At 39.9% G+C, this 18,351-nt stretch overlaps 2 protein-coding genes across 4 annotated transcripts in view; one reads left to right on the plus strand and one right to left on the minus strand.

Annotated features, from left to right (window-relative positions):
- Window positions 1–279: 279 nt before the first annotated feature.
- Window positions 280–8,533, minus strand: RWDD2B (RWD domain containing 2B). Of its 2 annotated transcripts, none has more exons than XM_012730008.1 (6): window positions 8,467–8,533; window positions 5,533–5,696; window positions 1,977–2,201; window positions 1,831–1,898; window positions 1,348–1,710; window positions 280–764 (listed from the first exon to the last, which is right to left on the minus strand). In XM_012730008.1, exons 3-6 carry the CDS (start codon window positions 2,181–2,183, stop codon window positions 530–532), a joined length of 873 nt encoding a protein of 290 aa, XP_012585462.1. In that variant the 5' UTR covers window positions 2,184–2,201; window positions 5,533–5,696; window positions 8,467–8,533; the 3' UTR covers window positions 280–529. The 2 variants fall into 2 exon arrangements, with proteins under 2 accessions (XP_012585462.1, XP_004675381.1); XM_004675324.2 differs by lacking the exon at window positions 8,467–8,533 and adding an exon at window positions 7,586–7,894.
- Window positions 8,534–8,849: 316 nt separating this feature from the next.
- The window catches only part of USP16 (ubiquitin specific peptidase 16), a 25,608-nt gene continuing 16,106 nt past the window's right edge, over window positions 8,850–18,351 (plus strand). Inside the window, exons 1-6 of one of the 2 annotated variants that reach the window (XM_012733737.1) lie at window positions 8,874–9,009; window positions 9,773–9,961; window positions 12,207–12,308; window positions 14,169–14,347; window positions 16,601–16,704; window positions 17,748–17,851. In XM_012733737.1, the coding sequence (XP_012589191.1) occupies window positions 12,248–12,308; window positions 14,169–14,347; window positions 16,601–16,704; window positions 17,748–17,851 (448 nt within the window). In that variant the 5' untranslated portion in view covers window positions 8,874–9,009; window positions 9,773–9,961; window positions 12,207–12,247. Of the gene's footprint in view, window positions 9,010–9,772; window positions 9,962–12,206; window positions 12,309–14,168; window positions 14,348–16,600; window positions 16,705–17,747; window positions 17,852–18,351 lie in introns of both variants that reach the window. The other variant, XM_004675325.2, reaches the window with a different exon arrangement.

Genomic DNA, 18,351 nt, shown 5'->3' on the forward strand with positions numbered 1-18,351 from the left:
ACTTCTGTGGTTTTCTTGGTGGTTGAAACATCAACTCCAGCTGCCGCTCTGGGGTTCATGGCTGCCAGAGGGAAGCAGTGCCCAAGCTGCATCTATCATTTGAACCAGGAAAACAAACACTTTCCCAGAAGTCCTTCAGCCAAAGCCATGTCCTATGGCCGCCCAAGTTGCAAGAGAGGCTGGGAGGGTGTACACTTAGCTTTCCCAGGATCTTTAGTTAAGGTGGGTAAGGGGGAAAGGGAGAAGGAATAACAGATAGCCATTATCTTTCTCAACTATAATTTTTTTGTTCAAAATTAGTCATTTTTATGTCAAAAAGTACCAGTGATTTTAGGATTATAATTTGAACTCAGTTCTGCTTTCAATGATGACATTTGTCACATGCTTTTCTTACATAGATACAATTCTTATAAAGAACAGTGCTTTGCATTCTAAGATGGGACAAAAGTAAATCTAGTTACTCTTTCTAGAAAATGAGAATAAAGTTGAAAGGCCAACAACAAAAAATGTTTTCCACTATTCTGCTCAGTCATTGTCCTTCCACACCAAAAAACATCTGAAAAACATCCCCACATCCTCTGGAATTTAAAAATTGATACAGCTGACCAAAGTCCATATGGTTTCCTCTGGCTCCATTAACATTGAACACCTTTTCCTCAAAATTTGAAAATTTTCTTCGACTTTCCATTTCATCATCTGTCCCATCCAAAGGAATGTCTTCTCGATGCCGAATTAAAATTCTCTTCCAGTTTAGTTTTCTGACTCTGAAAAAAATTTTCAAGTAGAAGTTTTGAAATTGTATTGAATAGTTGAGAGCATTGAAAGTAAAAGTTAGAAAGCAGATTTATCCATATGCCCTTTCCTAAAAGTAATATTTTTTTCTCACAGGGATTTTACTCAAATATGATGCATTATAATCTCATCCTGAACTAATTTATTGCCACTATCACTACTATGTATCAGCATTTTAGAAATGTGTAAATTGTTGAGTCTTAAAAACGCAAAAGAGACTGCTCAGGAACTCATCAAAGGTAACAGTAGAGAAATGAGATGAGAAATCCTCTTGTGCCATGCTGTAAACACAGCTACAGATTCTCTAAGTGAAGAGAGAACCAGATCAGTGGAAAGGGAAGGCTCATTAAGGCATGTTAGGCAGGGGCTCCACTCAATATTCCTCTGCAGAACATCTATGTATGCACGTTAAGTGAAGTGCAATGCTGATCATATCTGAGTCTGGTTTTACCCAGACAATCTCCATAAAATAACAGGACACACTAATTTCTGTATCTCTTACATCTCAATGAGGACTAAAATTATTGGCATGGCATATAAAATTTGTGAGCAAACCTTGACCAGAATTCCTCACAGGCGCTTTGTGGGCCTTCCACACAAACAACACCAGGTTTCCCAGGCATGCTAAACCCAGACAGGGAAAGCTCCTTTGCCCACTCTAAAATATTCTTTCTTTTGCATTTGTTGTAGATGTGATGGCTATAGATCCAGAGTCTTGTAAGAATGAGATCTTCTGGCCGCACTGTATTTCCAGCAGTGGGGGCAGGTGTGGCATTTCTGCTGACGTACTCACTGGCGTGTTCTCTAACCCACTCTGTGGCATTCAGTATACAGACATCTCCAAGATAATTCTTTTGCAAGTAAATGTTCAGATCTGTGTTTAGCTGAGTCTGCTGTGATCTACTTAATAATACTGATCTGATGGAAAAGACATAGGATAAAACAATAATTTAATTTTTTGGAACAGAAAACAAACAAGAAACTATTAGTTTTCAGATTAATTTGGACTTCTGAAACTGGCCAGTTTCTATCACATACCTGACAGTAATTTCAGGTAGAACTGCAGGGTATTTAAAGGGAAGAATACAAGCCAGAGAAAACATCGTCTGATTAAAAAAAAAAAAAATTCCCTTAGTGTTAACTCTTTACATGTTTCAGTTCTTCCAATAGCAAAATTGAATTACCGTTGATTCCTCAGATACATCCAGGTTCACATTGATAGTAAAGTAAACTTTTGAAGATCGTCCCTCCGTTGTCTTCTTCTCAATACAGTCTTTCAGTTCTGCTAAAGCCAGCTGGTCATTCACAATGAACTCGTTCTCACCTGGGAACATACTGGCCAACAGGTCTAACTCAGACAGCTGGGCTTCTGCCTGTTCAATGTCACTCATGTTGGATATCGTGAGTGTCTAAGGAGGTAAGGAAAAACAGGAAATGTGCGCATACCATCCATCTTGGGAGAACTCAATAGGTAAATATGACTATTTACTGAAAATGTATTTGATTTCTTCATACAGTGGGAAGTTTAATCAGGCTACCTGCATTATTCTACTTACAGATGAAATAAGCTAAGGACCCAAAATAGTGTAGACTCCATGAAAGTCAGAAAACTCTAGTATTAATGAGGTATCAAATTCCTCTGTATCTAGATCGTTGATCTGGTATCATGAGCTACCATAATGAGTAACTGCATTGAGCATGGTAGGCATTAAAAGCCCTATTTATGACATAACCTGGAGATAGGCTATGACTAGACCTTGAAAACCTAGAATTAACAGAATAAGAAAATCAGTTATGTGAATGGGTGATTTTATTCCCTTAAGTTAACTTTTACTAGTTTTAAAAAGCAGTATAGGGCCCTCCCTGGTGGTGCAATACTTTTAAGCGCAGCACTATGAACTAGCCACAGATGCTAGAGCATGAGTTCGATCCCTGGCCATGGAGGTGACCCACATGGTACAGCAGACCTCTCCTGTCTCACCCACTCCTCTCTTCAGCAGTATACTTTGTCAACTTGTCTGTTCTGCTCCCCACTCTGTCTCTGGTGAATCTGCTCACTGCCCCTGCACCTCTGGCCTGTACCCCAGTTCTGTATGCATAAATGAATAAATCTTTTTTAAAAAGCAATATTAAATAGAGGCAAAATTACTCCATAGCTCAAGCAACCCACATTCACATTTAAAAAATAAAAATCCAAAAAATAAAATAAATTAAAATAAAAATAAAAATCCAGGTTATACAATTTAAGTGGTAGAGGAAGCTTAAAAAATGAAAATATTGTTTCCTGCTGATGATTTCTTCCTTTGTGTACCTAAGAGCCTAAGCCAAGAGAGTTCTTAGTGTTTCAAAACAGAAATTCTTTAAGCACTATACATACACATATATGGAAATACATGATGGTATAGCATATAAATATAAAAATCTGAAAACATCTAAGCATGATATATATATATATATATGTATATATATACACACACACACACACACACACACACACACACGTGGAAAACATTATTGGGTACAAGTAAATCTATGTACAGAGTGAGATGTATAAGTTAAATGTGTCAGTGTTTTCTCCCTACTTCCTATCCCTTTTCTCTCAAATATATTTAGGAGATCTACTCACTGTCAGCCTGGTGGTCTATCTCACTCTTTCTAGTGGTTGACTGTCAAAATGCCTTAATTTATTGCATTCTTTACCTACTGGTAAACACTTGGATTACTTCCACATTTTTGCTATTATGAATAATTCTATAATAAAATTTCATAAATACAGTTTGGTGAATTGTGAATATTTTATATTCAAGGATAAATTTGTAGAGGTGGCTTAATGGATTAATAGGTGCAACATGTTAAACTTTGGTAAATATTGTCAAATTGCCTTCTAGAAAGCTACCATGTATAAAATGTTTATAATCCCCTTCTTTAAATAGAAATCTTGATACATAGTTGTTTTGTATCTGTATGTTGCATTCATGAGTTTTTATTTTTAGGTAAGCAAACTCATCAATTTTTTCTGTTATGCTTCTGATTGTAAATGTTAGAAAAACCTCCCCCTCCTGCAAGGCTAGTATAACTAGGCATTTTAAAAATTTTTTAAAGTTAATACATTGATTTTTAATTTTATTTGCAAGAAAGAGTAGGGAGCCTTCTGATAAAACCTGGAGGTTGGGCCTATGTGCTGATTTCCAGTTCTCTATGACTCCTATTAAAAAGAAAGTAAAGAAAGATAAAAGGAGAGAAAGTACAGATAAAACCTGTTAACAAAAGGGGAGGAACCGCAGAACTCCCCAGGTACCTTGGCAAGGAGTGGAAAACATGCATTTATTGAAAGTCTAGTCTTTAACTAGACCCTGGTTTAGGATTATTAATCTCAATATGGTTCACACTTTGGATCAGGTAATTCTTTATGTGTGTGTACATGTGATTTTCTTTTATTTAGATATTTACATTTTAATGAACTTATTGATAGGTTAGGGCTTTAGCCAATCACTTTATTTTCTATGTTTTTTACTTCTTTATTTTCCCTGCCATTTTGTTTTATCTGTGATATCTTTGCAATATATTTGTTTATAGTTTTTTAGTGGCTACTCTAGTAGAGACACACACGTGCACACACACACACACATCAATGTCTACTATGAGTGAAGTACAGAAACCTCATATCATTTTATGTGACTTTATATTCCCCCATTTATAATAAATGATCCAGAGAATTTCTTGCAATACATTTAGAACTGTAAAATTTTATGATTTTTATCTCAACTATCAAATATAGAAAACTCGAGAAATTCCTCTTTATTCATATTTTATATTTTTCATTATATTTCTTTCATATATCTTTATTGTTTTTTTTTTTCCTATTTGGAGAACTTCTTTTAGCCATACATCAGTGACAAATTGTTTTAGCTTTCCTTCATCTTAGAATGTCTTCATTTCCCCTTTATTCCTGAAGGGTATTTTTCACTGGATATTTTATTTTGGATTGACATTTCTTAACTTTCAGTACTTGAAAAACATTAAACCCCTTCCTGCTGGCCTCCATGGTTTCTGATGAGCTATCTTCTCTTACCTGAATTGTTTTACATTATAGGTACAGTTCATTTCCCTCTGGCATCTTTCATGCTTTCTAATTTTTCCTCCCAGAAGTCTGACTACTGTATGTCTTTATAGGACTTGTGTCAGGTTCATCTCTCTTGAGATTCATTCAACTTTTTGAATCTACTTACACCTTTTGACAAATTTGTTAAGTTTTCAGCCACTATCTCTTCAAGTACTTTTTGCAACTCCACCTTCTGTCTCCTTTCTTTCTGGGACTCTGATGGCATGAACATTAGATCTTTTGTTACAGTCCCACATACCTGTAAAACACTTTTAATTTTGCTTTATTTTTTCTCTGTTGTTTGACTGGGTTCATTTGAACTATATCTTTCAGTTTACCATTTCTTTCCTCTGCCCCTTCCTACTGTTGTCAAACCATCCACTGTGATTTAAATTTGGGGTAATTATTTTTTAGTTCTAACAATACAATTTATTTTTTTCTTATAGGTCCTATTTCTTTACTGAGATTTTTTTTTTTTACTTGCTTCAAGTGTGTCTATAATTGCTCATTGAAAAATTATTGACAGTACTTTTAAATATAGCAGAAACAAGACTGAGTTACATTTCTGAAAAGAAAAACAGTTCAATCCCATAACTGCAACAACAACAATAAAGAAAAAAAACAAAAACATGGCTTACCTTCTCAAAGAGAATTTTTAGTCAAACACCATTATATTAGTGAAGTCTTCAGGGAATTCTTTCTCGTCTTTGGTAAAGGTTTATTGAGTAGCTCCTGTGTGTGGAGTTTCATACTTCATTCCTCCCAGGGATCTTCTATTTAGTTTGAAAATCAGGAAGTATATCTAATAAGATATAGAACAATAAAGATAAGTAGGCTAAGTGTTAAACAGACACTTAAAATATTATCATGGGATTAAAGTCAATGAAATAGCTATCAGTAAATATTTGAGGAAGGAGGCAAGGTCTGAGTTATGCCTTGAAGGAAGGGTGAAACTTAGACAAATAGAGGAAGAGATATAGTGAGGAGAAAGGAAAAAGATCTATCCCCCAGGAAGGCAACAGAAAAATAGTGTAAACCTGAACCTATCCCTTCTTCCCAATCCTAATAGAAAGCTGAATTCAGTGGCTCATTATTTGGACTATTTTCTCTTGTAGTACCAGTTACTTTCTGTATACTTCTGACACCTGTTTGTTCCCATGCCTGTTCTTTCTTTTCCCAGCCTAGGACTCTGGACAGCTGATCTCCACTCCATTCTTGTACCTTTCTTGTCTTGGGTTCAACTAATGCCTGGCAGGAAGTAGGAGGACAGAAGAGAAAGAAGCCACAGTATTCCTTCCTGGCTTTGGTGTATCCAGCAATGGAATCCCGAGGCCCAAAGTTTCTACAGGTGGCCCTTCTTCCTCACCCCCAGCAGTGTCTTCAGGGCTGGGATAGTTAAGATTGCTTTTTTAAAGCTGGCTATTCCTTGGCAAATAGTCCATTCATGAAATAACTTCTTCAAAGCTGTTAAGTATCTATTTCTTCCAGAGCTTTGATCCGTCTTACCTGTCTCTAAAGTCTCTCCAACTAATTATGCCACACACAATCCTGCTGGTAGTTTGCAGAGTCCCATAGAACACACAATAATGTGTAGGAAAACATGGAAGAAAGTGGGGAGAACAGATAAATATATAATTCCTGGAGGCCATAATTGTGGCTTGCATTAGAGTGTGATCAAAATGTTCACCTTCTGGACATAAAGAGTAGAAACAACAGGATTTACCAATGAATTAGATGTGGTATGTTAGAATAACTCCAAAGCTTGAAGCAACTGGTAGGATGGATTTAATTACATGGGGAAGAGGGAGACATGAAGCTTGGTTTCTATCAAGATACCTATGAAGTACATGTGTCCAGCAGGCAGTTGGGTGTACAGTTACAAGGGGTCAACCTAATTCGAGGTGTAATCTGGGAAGTCATCAACATTTATTTAAAAACATGTTTGTTTTTAAATAAATGTGAGTGAGTGAGATTGGAAGGCCTCGCTGAGGTTAAAGATCTCAAAGATAATGTGGAAATAGCAAAGAAAACAAGCGACTGTGGGCGCTTACAATTTTTAAGTCAGTCATTTATTTGCCAAATTATTTTCATAGATTTAAGTTTGAGGGGCCAAGGGGTTAAAACGCAGCCACTGCAGGAGCTAGATCCCTGGCCAGGGAGCTGACCCACATGGCCCAGCAGTCCTCTCTTGCCCCCTCCCCCTCCCCTCAGCAGTATATTTGTCAGTCCGCCTGTTCTGCTCCCTATTCTGTCTCTGATGAATCCTGTCGCCAGCCTCCCCACTCTGGCCTGAACCCCAGTTTTTGTATGCATTATGAAAAAAAATCAATCTTTAAAAATTGTTTTCCAGTGTCTGCTATAAGAATGGAAAATGACACTGGATTCTCCTTACTGGACTCATTTTTAATCGTACATTTTTTTTTTTGGATAGTATTTTAAAGAACTTAGTGCCCACCGCCCAGGAACAGACCGCAGCCCAAGTCCTCTTCGCTGGCGCTGGCACAATGCCCCTAACAACCCAGAGTTGGAGGAGAGGGGAGGATCCCGGATACGGGCGGGGCCAGAAGCCGAAGCTAACCAACGAGCAGTGTGCGGCTCGGGGGACGACGTGGCCACGAGGTCTCGAAATCCGCGAAAGGTGGGACCGGCCGCTGCAGCGGCCCTGAGCGGTTCAATGGACGGAAGACTCACCTTGAGCCTTGCCCCACTCGGTGCGGTGTCCTATGCCGTCCTGGCCGCAAGGATAGTCAATTCCCATCGGGAGCGTGCCCAGAATTCCAGGCCTATAGGGCCCGAAGGCTCCTCCCGAGCTGTGCGGCGGAGCGGCCCAGGGGCGTGAGCGCGCGTTCTCAAGCCGCGCAGGCGCGCGTGCGTGCACCCAGCACTTCCCGGCGGCCCGGGAATGTGGCGAGCTACTGGGGTGCCAGGCTGGGCAATTTTCCACCCGGCCGCTGAGTTTTGATTTCATCCCATTGGCATTTCCCACGCACCGACAGTGCCACGAAGTAAGCACTGTTGGGGGTGGGGGTGGGTGTCAAAGAAGGGTTCGTGAAAATAACGCGCTTTCACAAGAGAACAAACCTAGGAATTATTCGGGGATCTTGGCAAATAATGCAGATTCAGTGAGAAAGTGACATTTATGGTGTGAACCAAATTACAGTAAGACTCCAGCCGCAGAAGATAAAAGGGAACAGCATTCCAGGTAAAGGAAGTAGGCGATACATGAAGATACCTGAGTCCATAAGACTCTGCAGAGTTCCTTTAGGACGTCCTTCCCCTTAACAGTAAGACTAAGTTAGAAGAGGGGGGCAAGCTCGCAAATGACACCACCTGGCCGATTCGACTGGCTAGAATGCCATTCGCTTAACTTACTCATCCAATTACTAACTAGGATGACCGACGTTTACATCTCCTAGGATCAGTTCTTCTTCTCCTGCGAATTACCAATTTAGATCCCTCGCCTATTTCCCCCCCTCCCCCTGCTGGCACCTGCCCCTTTCCTAAATAGCGATGATTGTCTCCTCGAATAAATGAAACTCCGAGGCAGCGAGCCCAAGATTTGTTTAACTCACTTCACAAGGGACTTGGCACGAAGTGGACACGTGCATATTTTGAACAGAAACCACAGATGTGTTTTACCCTCCCCTCGGCAAGGCGCGTTAAGACAATTTGCGCGCAGAGCTGGAGAAGTCGATAGATCTGAAGGGTGCGATGTGACACGTTGCGTTCCCTTCTTCGTCAGCTTTCAGATGCTCCGTTTGAACATGGTAACCGGGAAATTCCGCGCCTCTGACCCCCGTCACGTACCCCTACTTTAAAAGAAACATGAATACACGCGGTAATGAGAGCCGAGCGTGGAAAAACCCTTGACAGCCACGCCCCTAGGCTGTGGCATCTGGACTTCCGGCGCGGCAGGCGCCAATTACAAGCGTCAGCGTCTGAGCCTGGGGCCCGCAGTCACTTCCCAGGATGCCGCGTTCCGGAAGTTGCTGCTTTCTAGGGGTCACTCAGGCTTCAGCTCAGTCGCTTTCTGCTCATCACCGGGAGGACGACGGAGCTGGCTGCCCAGCCCAAAGGCCCACTAGGGGATGCAGTTATGGGCGCTGTCGCCGTGGGTGAGTTCTGTTCTCACTGACTCGCAGTCATCGCTTGCCTGACTCCCTGCGCCCCTAGAGCCGGAGTTTCCAGCCTCGACCTGATTCTCTTCTCGCAGGCCCGTCATCCTTAGCACGTTACCGGCCTCAGCCCAGTACCGGGTTCTCATTGGCTTCCCGGGCTGTCAGTTGCAGGAGCTGGCCAATGAGTAGTCGGTACCGGCGCCCCTCTTGACCCTGTGGACCCCGAGGTTCCCCTGAGGGTGTGGAGCAGTTGGTGGGAAGAAAAGGGTAGGTGTGTGACTGTAAGCACTGTCGGAGTTGGGGCTGGGATTGCTGCTCTGTCCACGTGGTGGTTAGGAGAATCAGAATTTGTCACCTAACCAGTTTAACGCTCATAGAATTGGACAGATCTAAGCAAAACTTGAACGCCCTGTTTAAAACCTGCTGACAACGTTCACCAAACGCTTCCGTTGTTAATGGAATTGAACAGATAGGGAAGACTGGGAGATCAGAGATGGGTAGAAACTGGATTATCATGAGAGACGGCCAGATCAGCTTTGATTTAAATTTAAATTTTCTGTGGGGTACTGCAGAGTAATTTGACAAACTAATTTTTATTTGAAGACTCGCCTGAAAAACTTAATAGAGGTGCTGGTGTTTCATTGCTGATGGTACTCAACAGTACTCTCATGACTCATTGGATATCCTTTATAGTTGTCAAACATTTATTGGCGCTCTTTCCACAGTACTGAAATGACTCCTTACTGTCTTCTGCCTGCAGCAATTACAATTCGTCTTTCAAGTTTTCCTTTGGAGTCTGGGCTCCTGCAGTACTACTCAATCCAGATTTGTTAGTGCTGTCTTCGCTGCTGCAGACTTCATTCTTTTCCTTTTTCTTTTTCACCGGAACTTATTTGCTCCATTCTTATGTATCTACCCTTGCACCTTAAAATCATCCCTTATGCCTCAGGTACAATTCTCTTTTTCTCTTTCAATGCAAAAAGAATTTCTAGAGGACCTACTGTGTAGTAACACTATGTTAGATCCTGTAAGCAGTTCAGAATCAATGCCTAGACCCATTTCTTTTTCCTAGAACTTTAGATTACAGATTGCGAAATAATACAAGGCCAGGTTAAAAATTGAAGTAGCTCGTTGTAGAGTAAGACCAGGGAACAAGAAAAATTGTGCATACTCTAAGCTCTGGAGAAGTTCATTTGAGAAGTTGATAGAGTAGAGTGATTACTTAAGCCTTCTTTGAAATGAGTATCTTGGAGGATGGGTAAGATGTGGATAGGAGAAGAGTCCTTTCTAGCTAGAGATCAAAGACAAGAGATGGGGGTAAGTTATTTAATAGGCTACTGAAGAGACCAACTTGATTGGAAGGGAAAGAGTGGTGGTCTAGCATCCAGACACTGTTGTAGTTCTGTCTCTGACATTCTTTCACCTTTCATCATGTTGTTTGAATTTCCTATAGTGAAATGCTATATGTCAAGAGTTGTGATGAAAATTGAATGAATAATGTTTATGAAAAAGCTTGGAAGATCCAAAGCACCACTTATTACACAAAATGTAGTGGGAAGCCTTAGTTTACAAAGGACCATTCATGCAAGCTTCTGAATGTATACTGGGAAACTGCTAAATGCTTTCAATCAAGAGACTAATATGATCAGAATGGTGTCATTGGAAGACAAGTTTGGTATCTGAATGCAGCACAGCTTAGAGGGAATTGTATTGGAAGTGAGAATTTGGGTACTATTTTTTCCTGAAATTTACATTTTAAATAAACAGTTTTTTTTAAACGTTATACTTAGGACCAGAACATGCTTTATATATCCCCACATACTTTGTGTTCATTTGTTAGTCATTTATTTTGTAAACATGGAAACTTGTTACATTTTATATTATTCATTGGAAGGTTATTTGATATGGCACTCATTTTTCACACAGTCCTTTTTGAATTACCTGTAATTAGACTAACTCACTAAGAACTTCATGAAGAATGCTTCTTAATACTAAGCCAGAACAGTGATAACAGCTAAATATCAGAGTTATTTGGAAAGTGTTTGAGAAACATATGATTCAAGTCCAACTTCCCACTTGGGTAATCAGACAATTACTCTCCTTTTCTTGTTCCACCAAGGATTATTTATAGAAAACACACACACACACTAAGCTTCCCCCCCCAAAAAATAGCTATTGCAGCCATTTAAGTGATTTTGACACTTATTCTAATGTGTGTAAAATGCAGTTTTCAAAATCATTGCTATTATTGGAAGTTAGAAAGACTTATATGTACTTGTAGTACTTTTCATCTTTTCTAATTTTGAATTGTTGACTTAAGAGGTGAGGATTTGTGGCCCTCCCCGGTGGCACAGCGGTTAAAGACATATTGCTATGAAACTGTCATCAGCCACTGCAACCTGAGTTCCATCCCTGGTCAGGGAGTTGACACACATGGTGCAGCAGACCTTTCCTGTCCTGCCTGCAGCTCCCCTCAGCAGTGTATTTCAGTCATTCTGCCTGTTCTACTCCCTACTATCTCCAGTAAATCCTCTCACCCCCCACAACTCTAACATATACCCCAGTTCTTGTATGCATAAAGTAAATCTTTAGGAAAAAAATGAGGATTTGATGAGCAGCTAGATTTATTATAGTCCTCCATATAATCTTCCAAACTGATGATGGCAATAATATGATAATCTAAATAGTTGAGGATACCTGTAATCATTTCTCAGCTGATATCCAGGGAATCCTGGTGTCAAAAATGTAGAAAAGTGTATCACATTTTATATTTGGTTTTGAAATTATTTTATGAATGTTCTAACTCCCCTTAGATGGCTTTCAGATTTTTAAAACATTTATCATAATTATTAATGTAATTCATAAGAGAGCTAAGTAGGTAGCTCAAGTTATCTCGAGTTTTAAAGTACCACCATCATCCCACATTATATAGCGAGAAGTTGAATTCCCAGTATGTAAAATCCTGAGCCTTTTCATTATCTAAGAAAACCTAGAAATCAATTTCTTAAGCTATGAAAAGCAGAAGTAATACTATCACTTATGTCCATTTGGAGTTCTTAGTGAAAACTAGGTGGTGTATGTAAAGTCTTTGTAAAATTAAATAGATGTGCAAAATAATGTGGAGACTTAGTAATGTTACTTATTTCCTAGAGAATAAAAACAAACTTTTTTGCTAACTTTTTCTTGTTTTCTAGATTGTTATTTTGTGTCAGTAACTAATCCATAAAGTGCCAACATGGGAAAGAAACGGACAAAGGGGAAAACTGGTCCAGTTGATGACTCTTCTGAATCTTTAGGTATATTTCACCAGTTGAAGCTTAATGTTTATATACCTAAATGAACGTGTTTTAATGTGACAAATGGGATCAAAGTGTACATTATTGTTTTGTGATTTGCCTTTTAATGTTTATATCTACATGTCACTTGATTGTCTTCTACACTTTTAGTGGTGCAACATTCCATTGATATAAAGGATCATGAGTCCACTTATTATCTTTTACTTAGGTAATGTCCTATTATAAATCTAGGAGATCTTTAAGTTTTCTGTGTTGCAAAGTGAAAGTATCTATAACTAAATCTCTGTACATCCAGTTATCATTTTTAGTAGACATCTCTAGAAATAGAGTTACCAAATTAAATGGATTTAATGTCTTAAAGGTTCATGGTTTTCTTAGCCATTTCCTTGCCAGAAATTTTTTTACTAATGTATACCCCCCACCCTAGCACATTAATAAAGTGCCCGTTTCTCTGAACCTTTATGAACACTCAAAGGTATCATTTATCAAAAGTTTGGCTGAGTTGATAGCTGAAAAGCGGTATTTTTTTAGTTCGTATTTCTTTCCATACTTACTGAGATTCAGTAAATTTTCACAAAATACACACATTGTCCTTGCATATATAGTCTCATGGTGCAGGTCATTGGGCATAAAGCTAACTGCCCTTTGATTAGTTTATAAAATTCCAGGGTGCCTGAAACAGCCCAAACCCATTGGGGTGGTTTGCAAAGCCTTTACTTCTCTGACCTCAGGCAGGGTTTTCAGACTCAGGGCAGCTGCTCACTTTCCCTGCCATTCTGAGGAGACAGTACTTTCATACTTACCGGGTTGTAGCACTTTTGCATTGTTATTTTCTCCTGAAGTTATAGTTTAAAGTTTGAGCTTTCAAGTGAAAAACACTTGCATCCACATTCTGGTACTTATGTGACCATTGAACACCAAATCTCAGTTTTCTCTTCTGTCTTCCAGATGGTTATAAGGAGCCAGTCAGATAATAATATACAAAACATTTAGCATAGTGTCAGTTCATCGTAAATATTTAATCAATATCTGACATTTTTATTACTGTTAATATCTTCTAAGGTTGTATAAGTGTTACCTCCCCAGTGAAACTTTTATTGACCTTGCCCCTCTCCTCGTGTATTGTTGCAACATGTTTTGGAGATTCCTCTATATTTACTTATCAGCTGCCCCTGTCAGAAAATAAGATATTCAAAGAGAAGAGCTGTAATTTGGTCCCTTACATTCCCTGGCATCTATCATAGTGTATGGGCTGCATTGCTTGTATTGTTGATTGAATGGTTGACCTCTTTAGACCTTAAAAGACAGAATAAAAAACATGGCAGAAAGGGGTCCTCCCTGGTGGCACAGCGGGTTGAAGCACTGCACTGGGAGGCTGAAGCCACTTCCGCATGAGTTTGATTCCTGCCTGCACGGGATATGACCACATAGTGTGGCAGACCTCTCCTCACCCGCCCACTGCTCCCCTCAGCAGTGAACTTCATCCATCTGCCTGTTCTGCTCCCCACTCTGTCTCTGGTGAAGTCTTTCGCCACCTCTGAGTCTCTGGCCTGTACCCCAGTTCTGTATGCACAAATAAATAAATATTTAAAAAAACATAGCAGAAGGATCATTAAACACATTGACGTGAGCTTGGGTATGGTGGTTATATCTAGGGCTTGAAAGAGTAAAATGTCAAATATGTTTTAAATCTCTTTTTCACTAGTCATAATATTTAAATGTGCATTCAAAGTTAAGTTTTCAGATAGTCTAATAATTGTTTATACAGTAAATTAATATTTTGAGATTCAGGATAGATTTTGAAAAGAATTGAAGGAAGTAGTATTTTACCTTTTATTCTTTTTTTGTTTGTTTTAATAGAACCTGTGTGTAGTCACATTAGGAAAGGATTGGAACAAGGAAGTTTGAAAAAGGCTTTAGTGAATGTGGAATGGAATATTTGTCAAGACTGCAAAACAGACAATAAAGTAAAAGATAAATCTGAAGAAGAAACAGAAGAAAACCCTTCCGTTTGGCTATGTCTTAAATGTGGCCACCAGGTATGCTTAGATGTTGATCAAACACTTTGAACTTAATTGGAAGATGTTTATCTGAAAGCATAGTGGCTGACTAGGAAGCCAGCTGAGATAAGTCATGTTCCCTGGGAGCAGATTCTGAAATTGAGATTTGTGTACAGTTGGTTTGCTGAGGGATATTCTCAGGTACCACCCCAGAAAAATGTGAGGAGAGCACAAGGTTAGGCAGGGGAAGAAGTGGATGAGGAGGCAATGCTACCGGGCCTCAGCTGAACTCTGAACCAGTGAACTCTGGCCTTCAGCAATGATCCCAATCAAGGCAAGTGCCAGGCCTTTGTGCTTGTGCTGTCCCTGGGTGTGACTGCCTCTGAGGACAGGACGACGGATGTTGGGCAAGGCAGCGTCCTCCCTAGGTAAAGGCGCCTTGAGGTGTATGTTGTCAGCAGGCTGCGTTCCTGAGTCGGGGTGGCTAAGTACCTTGGTTGTGAGGGGTGGATAGTATCTCGAGGGCACATCTGCTCCCATGCTCTATCATGATTCTAAAGGTAAAGGCTTCTCTCACCTTTAGTGTTAGCAAGTTAAGTTTATATGTCAGAAAAGTTGGCTATGAGGCAGCCTGTTCTGCTTCATAGAAATTTCAAGATAAAAAGAGCAATTTAATTTTTTTAAATTATCTTTTTAAAGTTTAAATGTTGAGGGTACAATTATAATTCACATGAATTTAAGAAATTGTATAGATAACCTGTAAGTGTTGCCCAGTTTCCCCCAGTGGTGACATCTTACAAAAAACATTGATACAGTCAACCAGTCTTAATCACATTTCCCCAGTCCCGACACACACACAGTCCCTGTGTGTGTGTATGAGAGAGAGAGAGAAGTTGTGTATGCTTTGTGTCACCTGTGCAGACTGCTTTATTCACTACAGATCCCTGAAGAGTCCCATGGATCTCTTGTGCTGCCTTTTTGTGAACATACTTATTTCCCTACTGCCATCTGTCTCTCCTGCCTGGCCAGTAGTAATATCATCTCTGAACCTAAAATTTTGTCATTTCAAAATTGTTAGGCAAATGAAATCAGATAGCATACATTTTGGGATTCATTTTCTTCCTTTAACATAATGCTAAATATTCATCTACAGTGTATCAGCACTTTGTTTCTTTTTACTGTTACTTTTCTGCTTTCCTTTGTTACTTTTTACTAGTTCGCACTTCCTGGTCTGGATGTACCAGACTTTACCAATTTATCTACTGCAGGACATTTAGGACACTGATGGTTATGTCTAAGCTATTATGAACATTTGTGTATAAGTTGGTGACCTGAGTCCGAGGAATGGAGTGAAGGTGTATTTCTTAGCAGTGACTTAACCACTTGGAGGTAGGCAATCTGATCATGTATATTTTGTAGGTGAGAATCTCTCATTACTTGTTCAACTGATGTTATTTACCATTACGCTATGCTTTTTAGTAATAGGTTGTATTAGGTTGTATTGCCTTCAGATGTATAATCCAGAAGCAAAGGGTTATCAATTAACAATGTTAAGCTGGAAATTGAGGAATGCCCCCAGTAACTTACACCATGCTCTGTAGGTGTTTGGTCATAGGAAACATACCGTACGTTCTCATTTGGGAAGAAAAGCATAGGCCTCCAAGAGAAGGTTCATGATCCTTAAGTATAGGTGGGATTTGCTCACTGGCAGTTTTGCTAAAGGAGTTGAGACAAGTGTGATACCTGGACAAAGTTGTAACAGGTGAAAGCTCAGAGTCAGTTTTTAACTGGCAGTAGGTTTGAGAATGGGAACATGTGGGAGTTTGTGTTGGGAATATATACTTTGGGCAGAGGGGCTCAGGTTTGTTGAAGAGTTTGAGAACACTTGCTAATTTTTTTGAATTGAGTATATGAATAGATCTTTGTTTGGGGGAATATTAAACTGAAAAAAATATGTGTGTGAAAAAAGAGGTGAAGTTAGGAGATATTTCCAAGACTGTTCAGGAATCCAAACTGGATGAGGTACATGTGTGGGGACCCTAGCAGTGATTGTTCGGACTGGGAAGGCCAAGTTGGAGTGGCAGAGTACTTCACTGTGTGTCTTTCTTACATCTCCTCGATTGCATATTTGCATTTAAGTTTTAACAATCTGGACCCTAGAGTCTAACTTTTTTTTTCAGAATTGTTAGAATGGGAGAATTGTTTGAGTTTCATGCTGGTTTGTTATTGATTGTCAACTCTTTCCTCTATTGGTGAATTTTGTGACTGAGGTTCATGATTCTGACTCTTCAGGGCTGCGGCAGAAGTTCTCAGGAGCAGCACGCCTTGAAGCACTATCTGGCACCCAGGTCTGAGCCCCATTGTCTGGTTCTTAGTTTGGACAACTGGAGTGTGTGGTGAGTTTTAACGCCTGTGCCCACTGACTGGAAATTACTTGTGCTTTTGGAGAGCGAAAATATTGGAGAATGTTGAAGGAGCAAAAGAAAGCCAAACATTTTTGTTTGTTTAAATACCATCACTTTTAGAAGACTAGCAAAGGGTGATAGTTGATGAGAAGCTTTTGCTTAGTTTTTACACAGACACGAAAATAGTAGCATGTAAATGATTGAGAATCTTCACCTTTTTCTTGCTGTAGCATTACAAAGCAAATTGTAGGTGGTTTTTAGTTTAAAAAATTGGCATGTCAACATATTTCAGATAAGAATATACTAAAATTTTGGCAATGAATTTATGTGAAAATAAATGTCAGACTGTTGTGTTTCCTGTATTTTAACTTGAAAAGTAATGTTCACATCTTAGAAACCATTTTACAAAGTGGTATTCATGACCATAATCTGTCAGTTGTAAAATTTATTAGTTTAGATGCTGTCAGTCTGTATTTTGAAATATGTATAGGAAAGAAGTATGACTTTAATGTTCTAAGTAGCCAGTTTACTGAAATGTTTATATTTAACCAAAATCAGGTTAGCTTTAATGATGATAATCCAAGCTAATTGATAGGGATAATCATCAAGAAAATACAGACTTTATTTCTTAACTAGAATAATATGGTAGTGGGCTTGCCCTGGTGGTGCAACAGGTGAAAGCACAGCACTAGGAAGCTGTCTGCAGCCACTGCAGCACGAGTTCATCCCCAGCCAGGGAGGTGACCCAGATGGCACAGCAGACCTTGCCTGTCTCGCCTCGCCCACTGCTCCCCTCAACAGTGTGTTTCAGTAAATCAGCCTCTTCTGCTCCCCATTCTGTCTCTGGTGAATGCTCTCACATCCCCGCATCTCTGGCCTGTAACCCAGTTCTCGCATGCATAAAGAAATAAACCATTTTTTTTTTTTAAAGAGAAATAATATGGTACTTAACACCCTTTGATTCTAGGCATTTTAAATCCGTCCCTCTCTTTTGGTTGACAGTTTATCGTTTTTCTTTGATTTTTGGACCACAGGTGTTACCTATGTGATGATGAGGTCCAGTATTGTACTTCAAATCAATTGGGTCAGGTGGTTGATTATGTCAGAAAACAAGCCGGCGTTACAGCTTCAAAATCAGGTAAAAATCATTTGTTTCTTACTATGTACTATAATGTTGGTTGTATTTACTTTGTTGTCTGGAGTAAAACAATGAGAGATAGAGGGTTATTAGATAAAGTGGGGATTTCAGTGCTGGAGAAGGGACTGGTGGGAAGGCAGGTCCCAGCCAGCTGAGTCTTTGACCCACCCCAGATTGGGTTTTGTGGGGTAAGTGGACATTGTCAGGATATCCACCTTTCCCCATTGGCATCTAAGACCCACACCTGTGTTCTCACACATGGGCCTGATGGCAGCACCTGGAGTGGGCTGTGGGTGCACCGTGGGTTGAGAGACTGAGCCTAGAAGGGCAGCCCGGGGATGCCAGAAGCAGCAGTGGAGCAACAGAGCAGAAGCAGGGTAGCAGAGAGCAGAGACTGCGGGACAGTGCCGGAGATCCCAGAAAGAGTGAAGATTCGCCAGGGCCTAGGAGGCCTGCCAACCTCCTGCCCGTCCCCCCCACCCCCAGGAGGCCTGCCAACC

Source organism: Condylura cristata, unplaced genomic scaffold, assembly GCF_000260355.1.
Source record: "Condylura cristata isolate star-nosed mole 26May11 unplaced genomic scaffold, ConCri1.0 scaffold00003, whole genome shotgun sequence".
NCBI classification, from domain to species: Eukaryota; Metazoa; Chordata; class Mammalia; order Eulipotyphla; family Talpidae; genus Condylura; species Condylura cristata.

What these genes read in the sequence shown, in the direction of transcription:
- RWDD2B (XM_012730008.1), bottom strand. Translation starts at nt 2,183, where the DNA reads ATGAGTGACATTGAACAGGCAGAAGCCCAGCTGTCTGAGTTAGACCTG. An exon ending in ATGTATCTGAGGAATCAACG is followed by an intron (nt 1,899 to 1,976) that starts GTAATTCAATTT and finishes TTTTTTAATCAG; the next exon opens with ACGATGTTTTCTCTGGCTTG. An exon ending in CTACCTGAAATTACTGTCAG is followed by an intron (nt 1,711 to 1,830) that starts GTATGTGATAGA and finishes CTTTTCCATCAG; the next exon opens with ATCAGTATTATTAAGTAGAT.